This window comes from Osmia bicornis, chromosome 8, assembly GCF_907164935.1.
Source record: "Osmia bicornis bicornis chromosome 8, iOsmBic2.1, whole genome shotgun sequence".
Taxonomy (NCBI): domain Eukaryota; kingdom Metazoa; phylum Arthropoda; class Insecta; order Hymenoptera; family Megachilidae; genus Osmia; species Osmia bicornis.
This window is the reverse complement of record NC_060223.1, coordinates 10,946,301-10,967,423: the sequence shown is the minus strand read 5'-3', so window position 1 is coordinate 10,967,423 and position 21,123 is coordinate 10,946,301. Positions and strand designations below refer to the sequence as shown.

The following is a 21,123-nucleotide window of genomic DNA, read 5'->3' as shown; positions in this document are numbered from 1 at the left end:
CGTTGGTAATTTTTTAACGAGTCGATTTTTATCGATGCACATGATTGTTAAAGTTTTAATGGAAAATTCGAGAGAGAGAGAGAGACCGAATTAAAAATCCCGTTGCTTTTACGCCGGTGTATGTACAACGCGCACAAAACCGTGATGAAAGCGAACATTCTTTCACAAATTGGATGCCATTCATTCATCATTCGTGGCGTTAAAATGAAAACTCGTAAATCGAATTTACGTGAAAAGCACGTACACTCGCACAGAGACACTGTTTATTTTTTTCTTTTCAATTTTCAATTAGTCACCCAGCTGTGTATTTTGTTAATCAATTCTTTACGAACATTCACAAATTTGATTACCAGTCTGGAAGAAAGAAAATTCATGTTTTCAAAATCGTGTCGAGACAAGTAGTTTTAAATAATATTTTTTTTACATATACATACATACATACATTTATGTATTGCCACGTATGAAAAGTGTCATTATGCCATGGCAGTGAACGTGTTAATATAATTAACATTTCATCGCGAAAGATCTATCAACGGACCGCTCAAAACTCATTTTCAAAGGTATGAATTAATGATTTTCAATCTCGCGTTTCGATTCGAAGCGGCTAGCTGGGCGGCTAGACTGTTTAAATATACACATCGCCAATAACTACCTTCTTGCCTGATATTGTCGGATATTATTAAACAAAGCGATTATTCTGGGATTACCGTACTACGGTTTCACTGCAAACAAGAATTGCGTCTGAAATGACAAACCTCCTTTGCATATTTTCAATGCAGTTTATTTCGCTGCAATGAAATCTCACTTTCTTGTTTCAACATCTTGCGCTTTTGGGACTGACGATGAAATACGTACATACACATACTATGTACGTCGCGAACAAAATAGGATCAGCATGCAACGGTGGTTGTTTTGTTGTTTCATCGTAAAGAAGCGAACGTTTCGCGTGTCAGGGCTTACCGTACGTTCAGACCTCGAACAAATTTTCCTTCGTCCCCATAAAATAACCTGGATATCAGTCCCATCAAAACCGGAAGCCACGCGAATAGGAAGATCGCGGAATTCTAAGCACGAAAGTCGACAAATAATATGTGTATAGTATATGTATGTAATATGTACATATCGAATGGGTATCCGGTTAACCATTTGAGGGTTAAATAGGAAATTTAACAAAGAGAAAGAGAACATGAGAAATGCATTATCGTTCTGTTCAATTTTTTAATAGATAATCTTTCTTTGTGAATTTCTTTTCATTTTAATACGTCATTTGTATAACAATGAACGATACGGAACGATTCGAGTTTGTTCGAAAGGGTACGTGTAAGAGTCATTTCGTAATGGATTTTCCTTGTACGGTAAACGTAAAACATCTTTTTCGTGGCAATAATGTCGATAAAGGGAGAACGTCGACACAGTTTGGTGTTGGTCTCGGTTCTTGGTTCAAACCTTAGACGTATCGTTCCCCGATCACGTACAGCTAGAAATGTTTCTACTTCCTTGTCAGAGAAAATCGATTTTTCTTGGCCCGGCGCGGCGCGGCGCGGCGATGTGAAAAATTGTGCCACAAAAGAATTTCTCAAGAATGCTTTTTTTTCTTATTATTATTTTTTCCAAAAAAATTTTATCGAGAAATGGAATGAATTTGAAAAACTTGACGTTCAAACTTTTTTCTGAACTATATAGGTACTTTGTTCCTTCGCTTGTTCATATTAAAATAGTAGAAAATGTTTGAAAGATAATGAGATAATGGATGAAATTTTATTCGACTGTCGTGAAATATTGAATTTGCATTAAATGTCAGGCCATAGCATGTGTAATAATATTAACACGAAGCGGTCGCTTTGGGGATGTAGGAAAGGAACCTTGGAAACTGCTTAACATGCTATGATGCTGTGTGCTTAGCTGGCACCTCTTCGGCCCTGGGGTCGTCCTGGTCCCGGTGGAGTTTCTTGGAGGGATCCCAAGTTGCTAGGTGTGCGCTTCCTCGAATCCTTGGTACGCATACTTGTTGGTGCGTTAAACATTATGCTCTGACAATGAGAGCCATCAGTTCTCGTAGTTTAAACTTGCCTGATAATTAGGGAATCTTTACACTGTGATCTCGTTTGCACATCAGCCTTCCCTTTGTTTACGCTTGCTCGGATTTTCGGATCGAACAGTTGAAACTTCCTTGCTTTGCATACAACGCTAACTGTAAACGTTTCTTGGATAAACTATGACGATTTGTTTACTATTGTGGATTCCGGGCACCTATGGACAGCTAGAATATAGAATTTAAGTCATTAATAAGAGGAATCCTCGGAGACTAGAGAAATTTCTCTAGACTTTATTACAGTTCAGTTAAAAAACTTTTTTCAATCGTTTAACATGTATAACAAATTAATTAGAAATGTTGAAATCGGAGGAGCGCTTTCGTAAATAAAAATACATAAACGTAACGAATCGTACAGTGTCGATACTTTAGGCTTTTTCGTACGGAGCTGGATGATATCATCGTACACGTTGCTAGTGGGTTTTGGTAAACAACGTTTGAAGTGTAAATTAGCGTTTATATTAACGTGCTTTCGGGACACGGTGGCTGGGTTTCCGTGGAGACACGCGGTTTCAATTGAGCACTACCAGCAACCACCATCCTCCAACACTCTCGTCTTTTCTCCCGTCACCGCCAACGTCAGAACCAACCTCTAGAATCTAGAACGAACTTCTTAATTTTTAATTAACCGTTTTAACATCCACCGAACGGCAGCTCGCTGAAACGAAATTCGTAACGAAATAAGATTTATTATTTTTTAATTAACAATGTCAGTGATATACATATATGTACATATACGTATACATATACATATAATGTTATCTCGATCGAGATCGGTTGGACGATCGGTTACCATCCGGGTTTTTAGGTCGATTCATTTTCCTAGGTATCACCAAGAGTATACATATATGTAGTCAATAGAGAATTCGAAAAATTCTTTACCGGGGGTGTGGAATTGGTGCCGCTTTTGACTAGTAGACGCTATTACTCGCAACCACGACATCGTATAATCGCATGGAAAATCAAGTTTCGATCGCTTTGCCTTCACACTGTTCACGCTTCGACTTTCACTGATACGCGCAACTCTTTCGTTTTCGCATTCTAACAATAATAATATCTAAGGAGATAATATGAAATTTCTGAATCGACGCATCATGTGAAAATGGTTGACGAACCATGTGGTAACCACAGTGCAGGTTAGCGTTGTTACGATACTCTAGGGATGTAATTACATTACAGATAATCAACCCATTGACCTGAACTCTCTCGACCTCGACAAGTTCAGCTGTCGTGTCGAGCGGGGTTCGTACCACCTTCCTCTCGAATGTTTGTCACCGTTACGGTCCGTCGCGCTGTGTATTCGTCAACAGGATTTTCGTCGCGTCTCTTAGCGCCTCTCTTAGCTTCAGGCTTCCTCGTTCGAAGACGTTCGTGTAATTACACGCTGAAAAATCGCTCTAGACGGCTGCCTTGTCGAGTGTTGTCTTTCACGCTGCTCACTTTCCTTTTACTTTCTCTACCCTCTTTGAAAGATTGCTTTTCATCCACCTCTTATGTACTATGTGTCCTATGTCCTTATACCGTCATGATCTTGTTTCGTCGCAGCTATTCTTTCTCGAAGATATCGAAATTAATTTCATTTCGATCGTCGTTACAGTTGCACACCATTTGGAAATGTGGTGGTGCGTCATAGTATTATATTATAGTAAGTAATTGTTTTGTGATTTCATTTCAGTCGCGTTGTATTCTATACGGTATATTATATGTATATATGTATATAGGGTAGACCGCGGTGATGTTGTTTTATCGTGATGTTGTTAGACCGATTACAGACAGGGGGAATACTGCGAGACTGATGTATAATGAGACACTTTGATAGGGTTTAATAGAATTCTGTATGAAGCGGCCGCCGCGCCGCGCCGCGCCGCGCCGCGCCGCGCCAGGGGTGTTAGGTTGTTCATAATATGGTTAGACGTCGACGGAACACCACGGCGATTAATCATCGTCGATTATCAGTGGCTTCACCAGACGAATGTACGACGATATCCTAATCCTTTTTTTCCTAAAAATTTTTCTAAAATTTTCAAGACAATCACTATCTACTATGTTTATATTCTATCGTACGATTAAAAGTGAAGTGCAAAAGAAAATTTTCTACAAATCGAACAGTAATAAATTCATGTTCGACATTCAATTCATTCTTTTGAAAGTGTAGATCTCGGCGACGCGATGCGGACGACCGTTCTAATTTCTCTGATACATACTTACTGTCTTTAGAGAACGATACTTGAGAAAAGAATAGACTCTACTTTCCTTGCGACTTTTCATTTTATTTCTTCTTTGCCTGAAGAAAATTTGATCGTGTACCTACTGAACGTACCGAGGAGGCTCGGGCGGAAAGCTTCTGAACGATTTTTTTTCCAACTTGTTCACAAATCCTTTTTCATAGAACGTCCTTACGAGTTCAAAACTCGTGAAAGTTGGAAAATATCGCATGATTTTTCTCCAGAATCTTATCAGTTGTTTTCATTTAATTGGCGATTCGTATTGCATTTCAATTATGGAGATTTGAAATTCCTGCTAACGTTCACACTTTTCGTTTTGCCCAACAAGATTGGTAGGCGGGGTTGAATTTATTCGAAAAGTTTTCTGATCGTTGCAAACCCTTCTTAAACTCGTACCATTGCTTTACACTCAATTTCTGCTTTACTCTTTTCTTTCTAAAAACTGGAAAAGGGATTTTCAGTCACAGTGAGGGGGGAAAAAAAAGAACGTTTCTAGAAAAAGGTAAATCGAGCGAATGTGGTACAGGAAAATTGTATTTTTTTTTTTTTTTTTTCAAGTTTCTTCCGTTTTATCTTGCATAATATTCTATATGTACTTATTAAAGAGTAAAGCCTCTTAATCAACTGTCCAGTATACGTGTCTAGTAAGGTAACATCGCGCTTATCCTTTCTTACGTGTTTCAAGAGATTAAACGCTTCGAGGCAGAAAGACAAGGAATTATTTCGAGTGAACGCTCATGTTTTGGGATAATCTAAATGGATTCTTGTATGATTTTTTCATTTTCATTTTCATTTTCAACGAAAGAGAAAAGTACATAAATAGCCGTGTTCAAGGGGATTAATTTGGCAAACTCTCTTCCTTTGAAGAGAAATCTCCTCGCTTGTTCTTTTTGCAAAACGTATGGTTAGCGTATTTAGTATTATATTTAGTATTTAGCATATATTTCGTCGTTATTTTGCGAGGAAATATCGATATAGCACTAAAACAATAAATAATGTCGTAATGGTTTTCGGCGCGGCGCGGCGCGGCGGCGGAGGAGGACAAGGCAAGTTTCTATTGCGGTAAAAGTTAGTTTGTTTGATGGTAACAAGTTTTGGCTTAGGTGTTTGCTTTCGTATATTATCGTGGTAAAAGAGTTTGCTATCCTCTCACCGATCCTTGTTTTGTCGTACGTCTTTGTTGCTTCTATGTACATATGTATGTACCTTAACGTGCTTTCACATTTCATTGCGATGCTTGCCAACTTCTCCAACGAGATGCGCCAATGAAATTTTTATGTATCGTGGAATGTTTATGAAACTTATAGACACGTACATAAGCACGTATTGTATACATAGATACACATACATATGCATGTATATATACATATAGTAATATTGATGATCGTGTGCACTCGTACACTCGCTATCACGCTTGAACGATGCCGAAGAGAACAGTCATAAATAATGTGTCTGCATCGAGCTTATAAAACAAAGTGAATGTTTCATCGTTAGACAATGTTCTCGCGTTTGTTTGATTTCCGATCGTTTTGAAGCACACCACCTTCAATTAGACAAATTGCACAATTGTCGAATTAAACACTCTTGGCTTGATTCCTCATTACATGAAAATGACGTTACGTCGTTTGAAGAAAGTGATTGTGGGTTCTTGGAGGAACGACGACGAATGGAGAGACATGGAAAAAGTTTTCGGGTCGACCCGATGGATCATGATGCTCCGATGGATCACGTTCATCGTAACAATCTCTACAATATTCTTCATCGTCCAACCATTTATTGAATTTCTGTCTTTTGCACAGTTGTAAAAGTCACTGTTGTAACTTTCCATGCTACTTTCCTTTGATGAAAGAACTTTTATAGAAACTTTTAAGGGGATTCTTACGAAACGAGCCACCATGGACGATAATAAATAGAATTGTGAATGTGTAACAAGTAACGAGTAACGAGTAACGAGAATATAGTGCGACGAGAACTGACGATAGATTCAACTGTAGGAAAGATGGATTGTTACGAAATCCTTTAAAGATCGTCGGAAATACGTAATCGATGATGTAACTTTGAAAAAGATACCATACTAACTATAATTTTATATAGGTAGGATGGATGAAAAACTAAATAGGGATAAATATTGAAATTGAATCATACGGTGGGCTACATTAACATTTGAATATCATGAAATGATATAATAATAATAATAATAATTACTTATCGTTTGACATATCCATTGATAATAATTAGACATGTTAATGAAATATCACCATATTTCAAATTTTGATAATGATATCGATTAAACAGGAAATAGAGGAATCGTGTTAACGAGTAGTTGATGCTATCGATGCTAATATTTATTATAAATTTGGTTTATATACAATTTTATTTATACGACTTTCAAGATCGTGTACTTATAGATATGTAAATTGTGAGGGTGAGCAAACGGGCCGAAGGTTTCAGAGGGTTCAGACTTTGAGGGTCATCAAAAGAAATGTTTCTCGTTACAGGCAGCACGGCTGTTCTCGAAAACTTTATTGGTTACTTTAGGTCGCGAGCATCAAAGAACGGAAACCGACAGAAAGGCAGGCTCGTAAAATAAAACAGTTTGCAATATCGCATGCCATGCTAAACGGGATCGAGCGGTTGTGCGTTTGAACGCACCATTCAAACATCTGCCCTGTTCCCTATATGTATGTATATTATACAATACAAATATATGTAATATTTCAAGGAAACGCTCGATGAAAGTTTATGTAGTTGGGAATGCTGTCGTTTCTTAGCTTACAATAAAATATCGTCGAACACAATATGTACTTACATATGTACATATGTAAAACGTATGGCATATTTTTCAAAGATATCTTGCGAGGATTTTCAGATATGTAAACAAACGCGAAGCATGTTGGAATATTTCTTGGTTTCTGTTTCTATACATTGTATAGGTAAAGGAGGTTCGAAGCTCAATTTATTTCAAAGCTCAAGGACTACATACCATCGCGAACACGTTCCTCAACACTTTGTATGTATCTGAAATATCTGTCAATATTTCAAACAGTCCGTTCCCACATGAACCGCACATCATAAGACAGTTTATAGTGTAGGTGGTAGGTGTACAACTAATGGACGTTGGCCAAAAAAGTTAATTTGAATGTTGTTTCCTCGGCTAGGACACAGTTTGTATTTCTAAACGTACACCGTTGTCCCGTCGCGCGTCGTTCGTTGCCGGTTATACGTATGTACGTATGTAGAAAACGTTAGCTTCATCCTTTTCAAGCCACAGAATCCATGTCGCGTATCTTCCTGGTTACGATCCCTTTCGTACGAACCGGAGCCGGAGCCGGAGCCGCAGCCGCAGCCGCAGTCGCAGCCACCGCCAACCGAATGCTACGTTTTCTCCATTGTCTGACTATTGTGTCCCCGTTACCGCCGTGTGTCCGTTTCGTTTGTATAAGAGTGATTCATTTTCCGCGAAATATCAGTTCCTGCGCCGCATGAATTGCAGCTCGCACGCTCCCGTAAAACCACCCCCGTACCAGTCCTTCCTTCTTTCAACATACCCTACTCCTACTACAGCCGTTTATTTGGTGTCCGTCTCTTTTCGTGGGGTCGCATTATTGCGAAATTAGGTCGACCGTTGACTGCCATGTAAAATGAGATACGGGACCGGTGTCGTTACGGTGTTTGCGAAAATTTCTCATTCCTATCTCCTTTTCTACCATCCTTGTTTATCTTTTATTCGTACGCGTTCGTTCTATACCTTCCAATGGCGTACTTCTGGTAGATTGGGATTTTTTAATTTCCGGCTTTGCTTTCAGGAATACATATCGCGGAATATCGCGGGCTTTCAATCGTGTATCGGAAATATTTTCGGTCAGTGTTTTATTCTTAAATAGTTAGGAACTATCGATTTAGAAAAAGTTTGGGGGGGTTGTAAATGTGTGTTGTAACCTTGTAAATTTTTAAGCTTCGAGGATACGCACAAAAAATAAAATAACTTGTGCTGTCAAGTTTTGAAATACGCTCTATAACTGTTCGTACAATAGATAGCAGAGCTTTCATCGTAATCGTTAATCTGGCCGAATTTTCAACGCGCGACGAGCACGCGCGAATAATTTTCTCGTGACCCTGCAAGCGAGAGAAAAATTTCAGCCAAGCCCGACGACAAGTTCGATGATTTAACCAGCTCGGCCCATAACGAGTGTTTCTGTTCTACTTAATTAGAGATCGGCTAATTTATGCGACAGACGTGTTCCACGCGCTTTCACGACTCTTTCACCGATTCATTTTTATTATTTTTCATCCTTAATCGTTCCACGCCCTTAAAGGAGCGCAATAAATTTCCGTTTCACTCCACGAACGTCACGATTAATTATTCTTCTGCTGTTTCATGCACAACACCAGCCAATTACATACTCGCCTCAGCTAACGGATTCAGCTTGCGTTTCACTGCTACCTGTCAAACGATCGTCAACAGAATTTTTTCAATCTCGATATTTTATGCGAGTAGGTAATTCCTTTAAGAGCTGCTGCGGCGACTTTACTCGATGAAAAGTTGCTCGAGTAGCTAGTTGACCGGAAACGTTGTTGCACGTCGCGAAATTGATCGGTTTCCGGATCGATAGAACATTCTCTATCGATCAATCGACATAAATTAATCCGATTAGCGAAACTCCTTTCAATATTTCGACGCTTTAAAGATCTTTTCGCCACGAATTGCAACGCAACAAACGTTCGAGAAGAAAAGTTTCTCTGTAAATACGGGAAAAACCGCCGAGTTCGGAGAGCTTTTTAGAATTTCAACAGCCAGGAGGGAACGCGAGCTGAAAATAAGTCGATCGGATTGCAATTCCACTCGTCTGGTCCTCTCTTTTTTTTACTTTTTATTTTTTCGACTGGCATCGAATCGATCTTCGTCGTAGTGCCGATCTCCTTCGCAATCGCTTTCCCAAACGGCACGGCACGGCACGGGACGGCGCGGCAAGCGGCGATAAATTGATTTTACAAGTTCTACGTGGCGGAACCTTTTACTTCTGTTTGTAAATCGTTAAATAGATCGCGAAATCCGCGAAAAGTTTCGCTAGTCTAGCTGCGAAACCGGTGCAAGGTATCGACCGACGCGACGCGACTTCTCTTACAATTAGTTTCTCTTAAATGCCTCAACAATTGAGGTATTAGCCATCAGCGGTATTAGGTTGGTACACAAATAATTGCAGTTTTTGTCTGACCACATGCTTCAATTTTCACTAAATCAACCAACCTGATAAATTTTCATGTTTATGTTGTAAAACATATTAAATCAATGAAACTGCTATTTCGCGTAAATTGTAATGGTTCGTTCTTACTAAAAACTGCAATTATTTTTCTGTTAGAAATGTAAAGTGATGTAAATTGGGTCTAAAATGTATTGAATTAGATGAAAATAAAGTTGAAGACAGTATCTCGTCTATATGTATGTACGTTTAATATCGTAAAAGGCATTTGCCTGATGTCATGTGAAAACGTGCACATATACAATATATTGTAGGTACATACGTTCTATTGATAGACGTTGAACCATGTTTCATTTGCAGTCTGAAAATCGCTCGAACGATGCACATCAATTTCCCCGAGAGAAATAGAATATTTGCATTATGTAATTCGATTCCATCGTTGCTGCTATAATTTCCGAATGATGCGACGCGTTTATATTCTCGGCACAGATAACAACCTGTTTTTTAATCTTCCCATAAATGTCGCATCACTGGACTGCAGAATAATACGAATAATGCACGTTACTCGTTTTGTTTACGATGCGATGGTTGGACGAAAATTAAAAAGTAAAGAAAGAAAAGGAAGGAAAGAAGCACGGCAATTTTCCGTAGCTGCAACTACAAAGCTAAACTATGTTATATTAAAAACTATTCCGTTGAAACGTTTCGCCTGCCAGGGGGGATAATATTTAGTTGGCCATTACGTAGCGTGCAGCACCGATGCGCTGATTATATTATATTATGCGAGTCGCGTCGCCGAAGATATCGTTCCCAGGAGGAAATTAAACGAAACGAAACGAAACGAAACGAAACGAAACGAAACGAAATAAAACCCTTTAACGTCGGATTGTTTCGGTAAAAATGCAACCAATTGAAAAGGAGGCAACGAAAATCATTATTTTCGTCAGTTGTCGATTTTTATAGAAATTAATTCCTTAATTTCACTCTTTAAGCACTTGCACGTTTTAGGTATCAAACGCTATTGTTACGAATATTGTTCTGGGAAACGTTTCAACAATGTTATGGGCTTCTTGCGGTTTTCTGTTATGGCATATCTGTTATTGGGATCGATATTAAACCCCTTCACTGTTCTAGTTATGAGATCGCTAACCGCTAAATGTAATACAGAAACCGTGTCGTATCGCTAACCTATTGTGTTTCTGATTGTTTCTGCATCATGCTATAGAAATTTCTACTCGTAAAATATAGAAACAAAGCAATTTGTTTCGACGCGATATGTTGCAGTTGCTTCAACTGCTTCATTTGTTAATTTCTTATTACTTTCATCTATTAGGTATGTATGTATATACATATACATGTAATAAGTAAAGTAAATTTAATTTAATGATGTTGATCAAGAAAAAATTTATTGACGTTCTTTTAGTCAACGACAATCTACGGAAATTCGTTTTGAGTACTCGACGGAGTTTAATTGACGGTTGTTCAGCCGTTGAGCCGTAAGGATTCTCGTACTTGAATTTTATTTAACTTGCCGGAATTAGTTTCTCGCAGACGGTAAAACTTGTTAATTTCTTTCTGTTTACAAAGCAAAATTGCCCTTACTGCGCTGCAGAGAGATTTATTGCTTTCTTTATGACGATGCATCGATGCTTAAATTAATGCAGTTAATGCAGTATTTGACATTGAAATTTCTTAAAGAAGGCTATGCCCATCTTCTCTTGTGGCCAATTTCAATTATATTTGGGAATTATAGAAGCGTATCAAGAACCAACCCAGTTGTTTCGGATAGCCTGAATATCCCGTCTGTTCGCTATCGAGGATGGAAGACCGGATTCCCGATTCCCGATCCGCAGAACATGGTCGTTTCGAAACGCGTCGACTAGGAATTGCAACCAGTAGCAAATCCGTCTTACGATGGAAGGGTAATTCCGTAACTGGGACTTAATCGCGGCAAAGCATGTGCTGCAACCGAAACAACATCTATATCTATCCGGACCTGATTTCCGCCGGGGTTTAGGTTTGTCTCTTACTGTGTCCCACACCGTATCTATGTATTGTATGTACGTGTTGGTGTTGATCGTAATGGTGGGCTATCGATCAAATTCCATGATTTAAAACTTTGGAAGTTGGTAAACTTTGGAAACTAATAACTTAATTAACGGTAGTAAAAGTGGGGAGGTAGAAGGAATTAGAATTAGAAGGAGTTAGAATTCTAACGTGGGGCAACCTGAAGACGTGGTGCTCACTTTCGGTTAATACTAATTTCATGTTTAATTTCTTTGATACACGGACTTTAGTTAAATTTCTGGAAGAATTGGAATTGAAATGTTACATTAGTTAATTTAGTTTTGTTTAAATAGTATTTTCATCAGAGGAAGTGAATTTTGATGGTAAATTGTAGAAAATTACTTGGAAGTGAGCTGGAAACTAGGTAGAATATTTGAGCAGAAAGTTTAGGATGGTCAAGTGGAGATGGTTTCTGTCGATTGGAACAGATCGAAGATCATGATAAACGATTGAACTACGTGATTTTAGCTGGTTACGTGATCTCGGCTCAGGGCTTTCTGGCTGGAACGCGCGCGGTTCAATTTCGTTCGTTTGGAAAAGTCTCGGACGTAATCGAAATTGCGAAGAAGAGAATTATGTGGACCAACGGGAAAATATCGTTACTCAAAGCGTTACTTTTACCTATGACAAACACTTGCTGATAGCTAATAAGACAATTGCTTGCCATGTTATGGCCTTCTTTTCTGACAATTGTTTTTCAAAGAAGCTTCAGAAGCTTTAGCTTATTGGAAACTTTTTTCTTTTCGTTTAGATGCTAAATGAAAGTCGGAATCATTCGGTCAAAGTAATTAAGCTAGGATCAATCTATCCTAGTTTCATGAAACACGTTAGAAATTTTATGAAACTTAGCTATCCAATAAATGAGAGAAGTTTAATATATTATTTTCAAATGACAATCAATACGAAAGAGAGTAAAAAATTGAAGTTGTTTGTTTAAACTTTTATAATAAATAATCGTTGTCTTTGAAAGTTTTCCCTCGATTCGTGGAAGAATCGTTTGTTTCTCGTCCGAGGAAAAAGGTTTCTAGGTAGAATTTTGAAACGCTTACAAGTGCTTTAAACAATTTCAGTGGGCGTCGAAAGCAACCGCTCGTGCTTCCACGCGTTTCCACGTCTTCTTGTCTGGTAACAGACACGTTCTGTTTTTACTCGTCTCTGCTCTTCGTTCCGCGCGACGCTTCTGAAGCACCGCGACTCGAGCGAGAGGGTTTCTTCCGACGTTGTTCCACGATTCTTCTCGTCACATCCTCTTCGCGCAATCCGAAACCGTCTGCCGTGTCTACCTTTTGCTTTCTGCCTTCTGCCTTCTGCCTTCTGCTTGTCGCGCTTTTACGTAAGAATTTACAACAACGTCGTTAATTTCGCCACCGCGCCGCGCCGCGCCGTTATATTTTCTATAGCATTCGAAAGAAATTTGCAATTTAAACTGGAGAGGTTTCTTTTATTAAAAGAAACGTCTTCATTTCGTGTTATTAAATAGTAGCAGAATTGTACACTATTAATTGATGCGTTACAGTTCATCGATTGATAAGTTTTTCATTCGTGCAATTGTAAATGAAACAATTGATGCGTTGTTGAGGAACGGAAGGAAATTTCTCTGCTTGTAATGTTACTTTTCATGCAACGTTTTTTTTCCGGCCGGAAGCATTGGCGCGTTTTCACGTGACCGCGATTAATGACGTCCATTTAGAACGAAGCATACACGTTGGCGGGTCGCTGAAGCCCGCGTCAAACGAGATTAAAGAGCGAAACGGGAGACGTTTGGACAGCTCTATCAGCCGAGAAAAATGTGTACACTGGCCCCGACTTTTTTTGTCACGATTTTCTGTTTTCTGTTTTCTGTTTTCTGTAAAACCGCATCTCTTTTCCTTCCTCTCTTCGTTTTCGTGTCAAAAGGATAGCTGTCTCATTTTGTTGTTTTGTAAATTTCAATAGTTTCTTTGTTTCAATTTACAGCAAAAGTTTTCATCTTTATTTGAACGAAAGAAAGATTCGTTTTGGTGTTGTATTTCGGCTTCAATCGGTCGAGTCACCGGTCACTAGCCTTTACGATTCCGGTTTTTCGGTCTGCTCACCAGCGCAGCGCAGGGCAGCGGCGAGCAATGAAATATGTATGCAGAAAGTCTTCTCTTTGCCGTGGAAACAGCGGCACGGGAGGCCAAGTGGGGTTAATTGCAAGGAAATACGATAAAGCAGACGGGACGGGAAGCGTTTCGTTGAGACGCTGGAAAATTGATGCGAGCTGCTGAGCGGAAACGGGAAGCGGGATTGCGGGTAGAGGGATGAAAGCCGAAATAGCTGGAGGCACGCGGCGTGTTTTAAAGATTCCGATTACCCTTGTACGAGTATTGTTTGTGGTTCACAATTTTTTTACAATTTATCGACTTTTCGTTGGTTGGAAAGATAATAATTGATTTAATTCTAAATGAGTTAAGAGTTAATTGAAGGAGGAGATTCGATGGACAGGTTCCGTGGATGAGAAAATTTGTCGATTAAAAAAGAATTTGCACTTTTATTACAGTGACGTACGTACGTATATGTTACAGTAGACAGTGCGCGATATACATCTAACTGACTGACTGACTGACTGACTGACTGACTGACTGACTGACTGACGATGAGATGTTTTTCTTCGCGATGCAATCGAACGCCGACGATACACATTTTTTATAATTCGACCGATTGTATTCTGATGTATGGCGACCGAGATCGGTTTTCTTTTTATCACCTTTCTCTTTAGCAATTCGCTGGACATTTACGCAATGGCGGGATCTAAATTTCCAATGTAGGTATCTCCGATAACATCTGTGGTTAACCTATGGTACAACAAATATCTCATCAATTGTTCGTTTCAACGAATCGCCAATTAAATGTATATAAATTATCAACGATGCCCGAACACGAAATGTTTGCTTTTTTCTCTTTTCTCTTTTCTTTTCTTCTCTTCTCTTCTCTTCTCTTACTTTTTTCGGCCAAAAGTGTTTCTACACTCGAGAGAGCAAGCGGAATCAATGCTTCTGATCCTAACTGAGCTACGTTTACTAAACGAAGAGGTCTTTGAATGTTCGTCGAACGATTGAAATCTTTCTTCCTAACCACTTATGTATGTACAAACACGTTCGCGATCGTTCTGACGGGGCTCGGGCTCGATGCAAAGTGTCCAAGCAAACCCCGTTGCGATCGGAAATTCAAGAAGCTCGAAATGCTCGAAACAACGCCGCATTGTCGCATTGTCTCTGTTTCGTCGTCAGAGGGAATCGGTTGTGCCGAGCCATTTAGAAAACACAATGCACCCGTTCAGCAAGCCCGTGTTGCTGATTGTTGTGGTAGTTTACTCCGCCGTATAAATTGTTCAACGAACCCGACGTGTCACGTAGGGTAAATCGAGTTGCCGGTTCATCTTTCAAAGATTGATTCACTTTGCACGCGCGCACACGGTTTGCCGCGGCTAAAGCTACATCGAGTAAAGTTAAGATTCGTAGAAAATCACATATAAAATGCTCGGTTAACTAGACGGTTGTCCATTTGTCTATGCACTGACACGCGCGAGAAAATGTTTGAAACTTGTTGGTTTCTATTAGATGCAGAATGGAGAGTTTCCGATCTTTGCAAGAAAAAAACTACCGCGAGTCAGGATTGTTTCGCGTTTGACGAGAGAGCGTGGTAAAGAGCCAGAGTAGGGTCGTCGACGCGGTCTGTTCAAACGTTCGAAACCTCCACGAGTCGGGAGTTTTTTGACTTGTCTCATACATTCAGGTTAGCGGTGGCGGCCACGTTGTTGATAAAATTATTCGAATGTTGACCCTCTTGGCTGGCTTGGTTGGCTTGACTGGCTTGGCTGGCTTGGCTGGCTTGGCTGGCTTGGCTGGCTTGGCTGGCTTGTCTGGCAGCGTGACCAGCTTCTCCGCTCTGTATGCTAAAGTGTCTGTACGATATGTACTCCGGGGGAATAGGTTGCTCCCTTTTCACGGTTTCCCTTTGTTTCTTCACCTTGAGGTAACCGAGGACGGATACTAGGAGTAGAAACACGACGAATCCCATGCAACAACCGACTATAAGACCCAAACGTCTGGTCAGGAAGTTGCTCACGCTGCCGACATCATCCATCGAAGAACCATCGCTGCTGATCACAGCATCCGGTGCCTCCAGCGTTTTAACCTCGGTACAGCGACTCGTCGAAGAGTCGATCATTTGAATATCCGACGATGGTTCGAACGTTTCGTGATTCGAGAAATTAAATTGATCCACCGTGTCGTAGTCGTCGTCGTCGTCGTCGTCGTCGTCGTCGTCGTTTAGACGTTGATTCATCAACCAGTTGCCTACTCCAAATACGCAGATCAGGTATCGAGTGTTCGGGGACAGGTTCGAGAGTTTCGTGGAACGCGAACTAGGTTGGAGGACCTTCGCTCGAATCTGGAACTTTTGTTTGAAAGAAAAAAATATTTGATTTTTAGCGGATATTTAGATCGTATCGTTTAACCGATTGAGAGGATCGAGACAGTTTTATTTATGTTACCTCGTCGATGTTTTCTAAGGCGCGATAAGCCACCTGATAACCACGGATACCCGAGTGATTTCTGCTTTGCCAGGATACCAGAACAGAGAACGGTTGAATGTCCTGGATCGCTAGTTTCAGAACGAGCGGCGCGGAACAGAAAGCGTGCGGATCCAGGTCGAGGAACACCAACCCTCGTAACTCTGGTGGCTGTTGGCACCTCAGTAATCCGCTGTCCATGTCGTTCATCCGTAATCCACCTCGATTTCGACCCACCCCACCACCCACCAGCTTCTGATGATCCCGCAGCCATTCCCAAAGCTCTTGAGACTCACAGTCGCAGTGTAGTGGATTTTCTGTATACAGAATGATTAATATTTTCCCACCAACGTGAAAAGTGAAAAGTGAAAAGTCAAGAAATGTACAGATCGAGGGGTATAATTTATAATAATTATCGTGAAAGGAAAACATACCTTCGGCACGAAGGCTCCGTATTTGCGTCTCCAACGGTCGGAAAGCGTTCAACGGTAGATTCGCTAAATAATTTCTACTTAAATCAAGGATTCTCAATTTCTTCAACGGCTTGAAGGCGTCGGATGAGATGGAGGAAATCCAGTTACCATAGAGATGAAGTTCGGCCAAATTTTCAAGATGTTGAAACGTGTTTTTATCCACTTTGATGATCTGATTGTACGATAGATCGAGTATTTGCAACGCCTTTAAATCCGGAGGGAAATCCTCGAGTTCTTTCAAACGATTGTGGGTGAGATTAAGCAGCCTGAGATGCTCGAGTCCCTTTAATCTCTCTTGCGGCAACAGCACCAGCTCGTTCATGCTCAGATCGAGGGTCAACAACTCGAGTAAAGTACGAAACGCGCTCGGAGATACTCGCGAGATGACATTGTTGCCCATAAAGAGGTGCATCAGTCCTGGAAATGCCTCGAAATCGTCGCTGGCGACGATCGTCAGATTCGTAGCGGATATGTGTATCTCCTGAAGAGCTGGATACTTTGGCTTCGAGCTAATAATCTCGTGTATTCTGATCAGAGGATTCCCGGTCATGTTTAGCCAGGCCAGATTCGGAACATTCTGAGCGGAGAGGGCCGACGGTATGTGATGAAATTTGTTGCCAGCCAGTTCGACCTTTCGAAGCAAGTTGGAGCGAGCGAAGAAGTTAGCCGGTAGAGCAGTTAGGTGATTGTGACTGAGGTCGACGGATATCAGGCGGGACAGGTTCAGACCGGCGAAACCGGAAAGGGTCATTATGTAATTACCGCGTAGATCGAGTTCCCGCAGGCTGGCCAATCCGTTTAACCGTGACATGTCCACGTTCAGGATTACATTGTTAGCTAACGACAAGAATTCAACGGTGGTGGCATTGGCAAACACCTCGTAAGGGATCTCTTGAAACCTGTTGCCGTCCAGTTTCACTTCTTTCAACGACTCCAATCCGAGGAACAGAACGCTCGGCAACACTCGAAGAAGATTGTTGCTCAGCAAAAGTTTAGCCAGATTCTTGTTTTTCGAAAATATTTCCGGTGGCATTCTATAAAGCTGAGACGAGTCCATAGCGAGATGCTGAAGAGACGGCAGTCCGTCCAAGGAGGTGGGAACGATTTGGCTAAAATTATTGTACGATATTCTGAGAACTCTCAAGCCTGGTATCTCCAAACGATCCAACGCTGTCGCGATCAAATGATTGTGCTCCAAATTTAATTCGTAAAGGTTGTTCAAACCCCTGAACGCTCCATTCTCGATCACGCTGACGGTGCAATTCTTCAAATTGAGCGTCCTGATGGGCAAGCCTTCCTGAAAGATCTTGTCGTGCAACACGTTCAAATGATTATTCGCCAGATCGAGTACTCGTAGCCGTTTCAGGGCTGTTAAAGCGTACGGATCCAAACGACGTAAACCGTTGTCCTGTAGGTAAAGTTCCTCGAGTTCGTGCAACTCTGAGAACGTTCTGACGGTCACGTGGCTCAGTCGATTCATGCTCAGCTCGAGAAATTTCAGCGCCTGCATCGGTTGAAAGGCAGTGTCCTCGATTCGCGAGATCGAGTTGTTGGTAAGATACAATCGTTCGACGAGTAACAGGTCCCTGAACAGGGGTGCCTGAAGACGGGTTAATCTGTTGTGTCCAAGCCACATGATTCTGACCGAGGCTTGCCCTCTCAACGAGTCGTTGTGCAGCACACCAAGACCGTTATTGTCCAGTTGAATAGAAACCAGGGAGCTACCTGGGCCGGTGTTTCCGTTTTGTCCTACTTCGTTCGACACCTGAAACACGTCGCCCAGTACCGCGAGCAGATTACCCTGAAGGTTCACGTGTTGCAGGCTGTGCAGGGATCTCAAAGCGCCAGTTTCCATGTCTGTGATCGCGTTATTCTGCAGATGCAATTCCAGCAACGAGGGTAAAGGCGCGAACACGCCCCGTTTCACTTCGGTTATCTGATTGTCCTGCAGCCGTAGCTCCCTGAGCGATTTTGCTTTCGCGAATGTGCCCACCTCCAGTTCCCGGATGTTGTTTCCGTCGAGCGATAGAGTCGAAAGGTTTTCGCAGTGCTCGAGAAAATCCCGCGGTACTTTTTCGATATAGTTACCGGTCAGATGCAGCTGTGCCAGCTGATTCAGGGTAGCTAGACCTCGCGCGTCGATCCTCCTGATCGCGTTTTGTTGAAGATAGACCACCGATAAGCTCGAACTACCGGCAAACGTTTCTCCTGGTATCTCCAGAATGTTGTTCTCCGCGAGGAACAACTCTTTCAACTCTGGCAGTTTCGAGAACACTCCGCGTATATAATGAATGTGATTGTGGCTGAGATCGATCGATCTCACCCTTTGATTCGCTCTGAACGTTGACACGTCCAGAGAGACGATCTTGTTGTGGCTAAGATCGATCGACTCGAGATCGATTAACGATATGAACGCGTCCTTGTCGACAAACTCGACGTCGTTGTAGTAGAGGGACAGGGTCTTGAGGGACGGGCAACAACGGAAACAGTTGAGCGGAATCTTTTTAAAGTTGTTGCTACTTAGGTCGAGAAAGTTTAACGCGTCTAGCCTGGAATAGCCGTCTTCGGGAAGCTCGGATACCTCGTTCCAGGCAAGTCTCAAAGAAGTCAGGTGTTCCAGTCTGCGCAGGGACGTCATAGGGAATAGGCGGATTTTATTCTCAGCCAGATCCAAGTCGGTCAGCGTGTCTTCTAGCCCGGCAAACGCGTACTCGGAAATTTTTGTTATCTGATTCCCTTTCAGGTTTAGTTTGATCAAAGAAAGACCGTAGAAACTGTAGCTAGGAAGCTCGTGCACCAGGTTCGCCTCCAAGTCGAGAGCCTTTAAAGAATTCAAGCTGGACATGGCTTTCTGCGGCACGTGAGGCAGTCGGCCTGAAACCAGGGCCAACGATTCCAGACTTTTCCCCACTCGGTTGAACGCATCCTCGCTTATCTCGCGAATCGCCGAGTGCGATATCTGTAGGTGTCTGATTTGAGAGCCAGTTGGAAAAGCAGCCGATCGAAGCTCCTCCACCTTTCTGTCTAACTCGTAAACGCTTAACGATTGAACTATCGCTCCTGAAAACAACGATTACGTTCCCATTAGATTTAGATCCCAGTCATTTATCTGACGACTATCTCGACGACTATCTCGACGACTATCTGACGACTGACAATGAACATTTTTATCCGCTAAAGCTTGCTTAGTTGGGGGGCGCGGCGGGGTGGTCTCTAGAGGAAGAATGTGCCACGTACCTTCTCCTTCAGCAGCTGCGTGTATTACACCCGACAAAGCGCTCCTTAGGGACTCCTCGGTGACACCGGCGCATTCCAAGAACAGACCGTCCTCGAAATTATAGCAAGGACAACCGGGTATCGTGTCTGGCGGCGGACATTTCGCGCTTCTCGTCTCTTGAGCTGCCATACAGGCTGCCAACACCACCGAATAGATGAAACGGAAACCTTCACCACCTCCACCGCTACCTCCACGACGAGTATCGTGTCCGCCGCCACGCGACGACGAGCTCGCCTCCCGCCTCTTGCGCTTCGTACGTGGCCACGTCGTCCACATAATATTATTATCGCGCCGATTTGTTCCTCGCTCCTCGTCCCGATTCGCTCATCGTTCCTTTAAACAACCCTCGAACCTCGCTGCCTTTCGCCCTGCAAACAGAAAAATTAATTCGGTCAAGAGGAGAGCAGAGGGTGCGACTAAATAATTTATAGTTTTCTCTTTCTTATTCTTAATGCGTTATCGTTTCGACGAGATTAATTGTTTAGACTTTAGAATACATAGTAGGCTGTACCTACTGCTAGCCCACATTCTTTCTGATCTTTCTTTCTTTCTTTCTTTCTTTCTTTCTTGATAATCCGCGGCCAGGTAAACGAGACACGCCAGTCAAGAAATATTTCGAGAAAATGTTAATAATGCCTGATAAGTCGATAAAAATAAGTTGGAGTTATTGTTACCTACGACTTGTAAAAGATTTAGATATAATCCATATTACGTATAATATATTGTACATATTTTGTATCGTTTCACGTTTCATTACGGAATACCTACTCGTAGGGTTTTATGTTTATCGTTACCGATCCGTTTCCGTGATACAATTCCATTGTAAAGAAGGTAAAAGATTCGTTAAGCAGAACATTGCTTTCCACTGGCCAGACACGATGAATGCGTGTACAAAACGAATTAGACTAGATACCCATGGTGAGTAGAATAGATTTGTTACTAGGCGGGTTACATACACGGCGAAGGTGGATATTTCAGCAAGTAGAATCATATGACTCTTGAATGGACAAATAGTGGCGAGACTGTACTTGACACGGAAAGTAGAACAAGACCGTTCCCTAGCGCAGGCGTACATTGCCATTGCAGGTACATACATACATATGGTACATAAATGTAATGGGCAAGTAGAATATGACTGGCTATCGTTAGGCAAATAGAATCGAATTGCACTTGATTCCAGCGGCTATAACTGGACTATTTATGGATCTGAATACGAGTTGAAATATTTCTAACGTTAATTATTTCTCTTTTCCT

General features: G+C 41.6%; 2 protein-coding genes across 15 annotated transcripts in view; one reads left to right on the top strand and one right to left on the bottom strand.

Annotated features, from left to right (window-relative positions):
• Nucleotides 1–21,123, top strand: part of LOC114876441 — a 165,176-nt gene that overhangs the window by 11,283 nt on the left and 132,770 nt on the right. The gene's annotated exons all lie outside the window — the stretch shown is intronic.
• LOC114876428 (protein artichoke-like) overlaps nt 14,078–21,123 on the bottom strand; it is a 104,116-nt gene continuing 97,070 nt past the window's right edge. For all 6 annotated transcript variants that reach the window (XM_046286774.1, XM_046286775.1, XM_029187903.2 and 3 more), the window contains 4 exons: nt 19,830–20,237; nt 16,554–19,652; nt 16,102–16,436; nt 14,078–16,004 (listed from right to left, as the gene is read on the bottom strand). In XM_046286774.1, the coding sequence (XP_046142730.1) occupies nt 15,330–16,004; nt 16,102–16,436; nt 16,554–19,652; nt 19,830–20,145 (4,425 nt within the window). In that variant the 5' untranslated portion in view covers nt 20,146–20,237 and the 3' untranslated portion in view covers nt 14,078–15,329. The remainder of the gene's footprint in view (nt 16,005–16,101; nt 16,437–16,553; nt 19,653–19,829; nt 20,238–21,123) is intronic.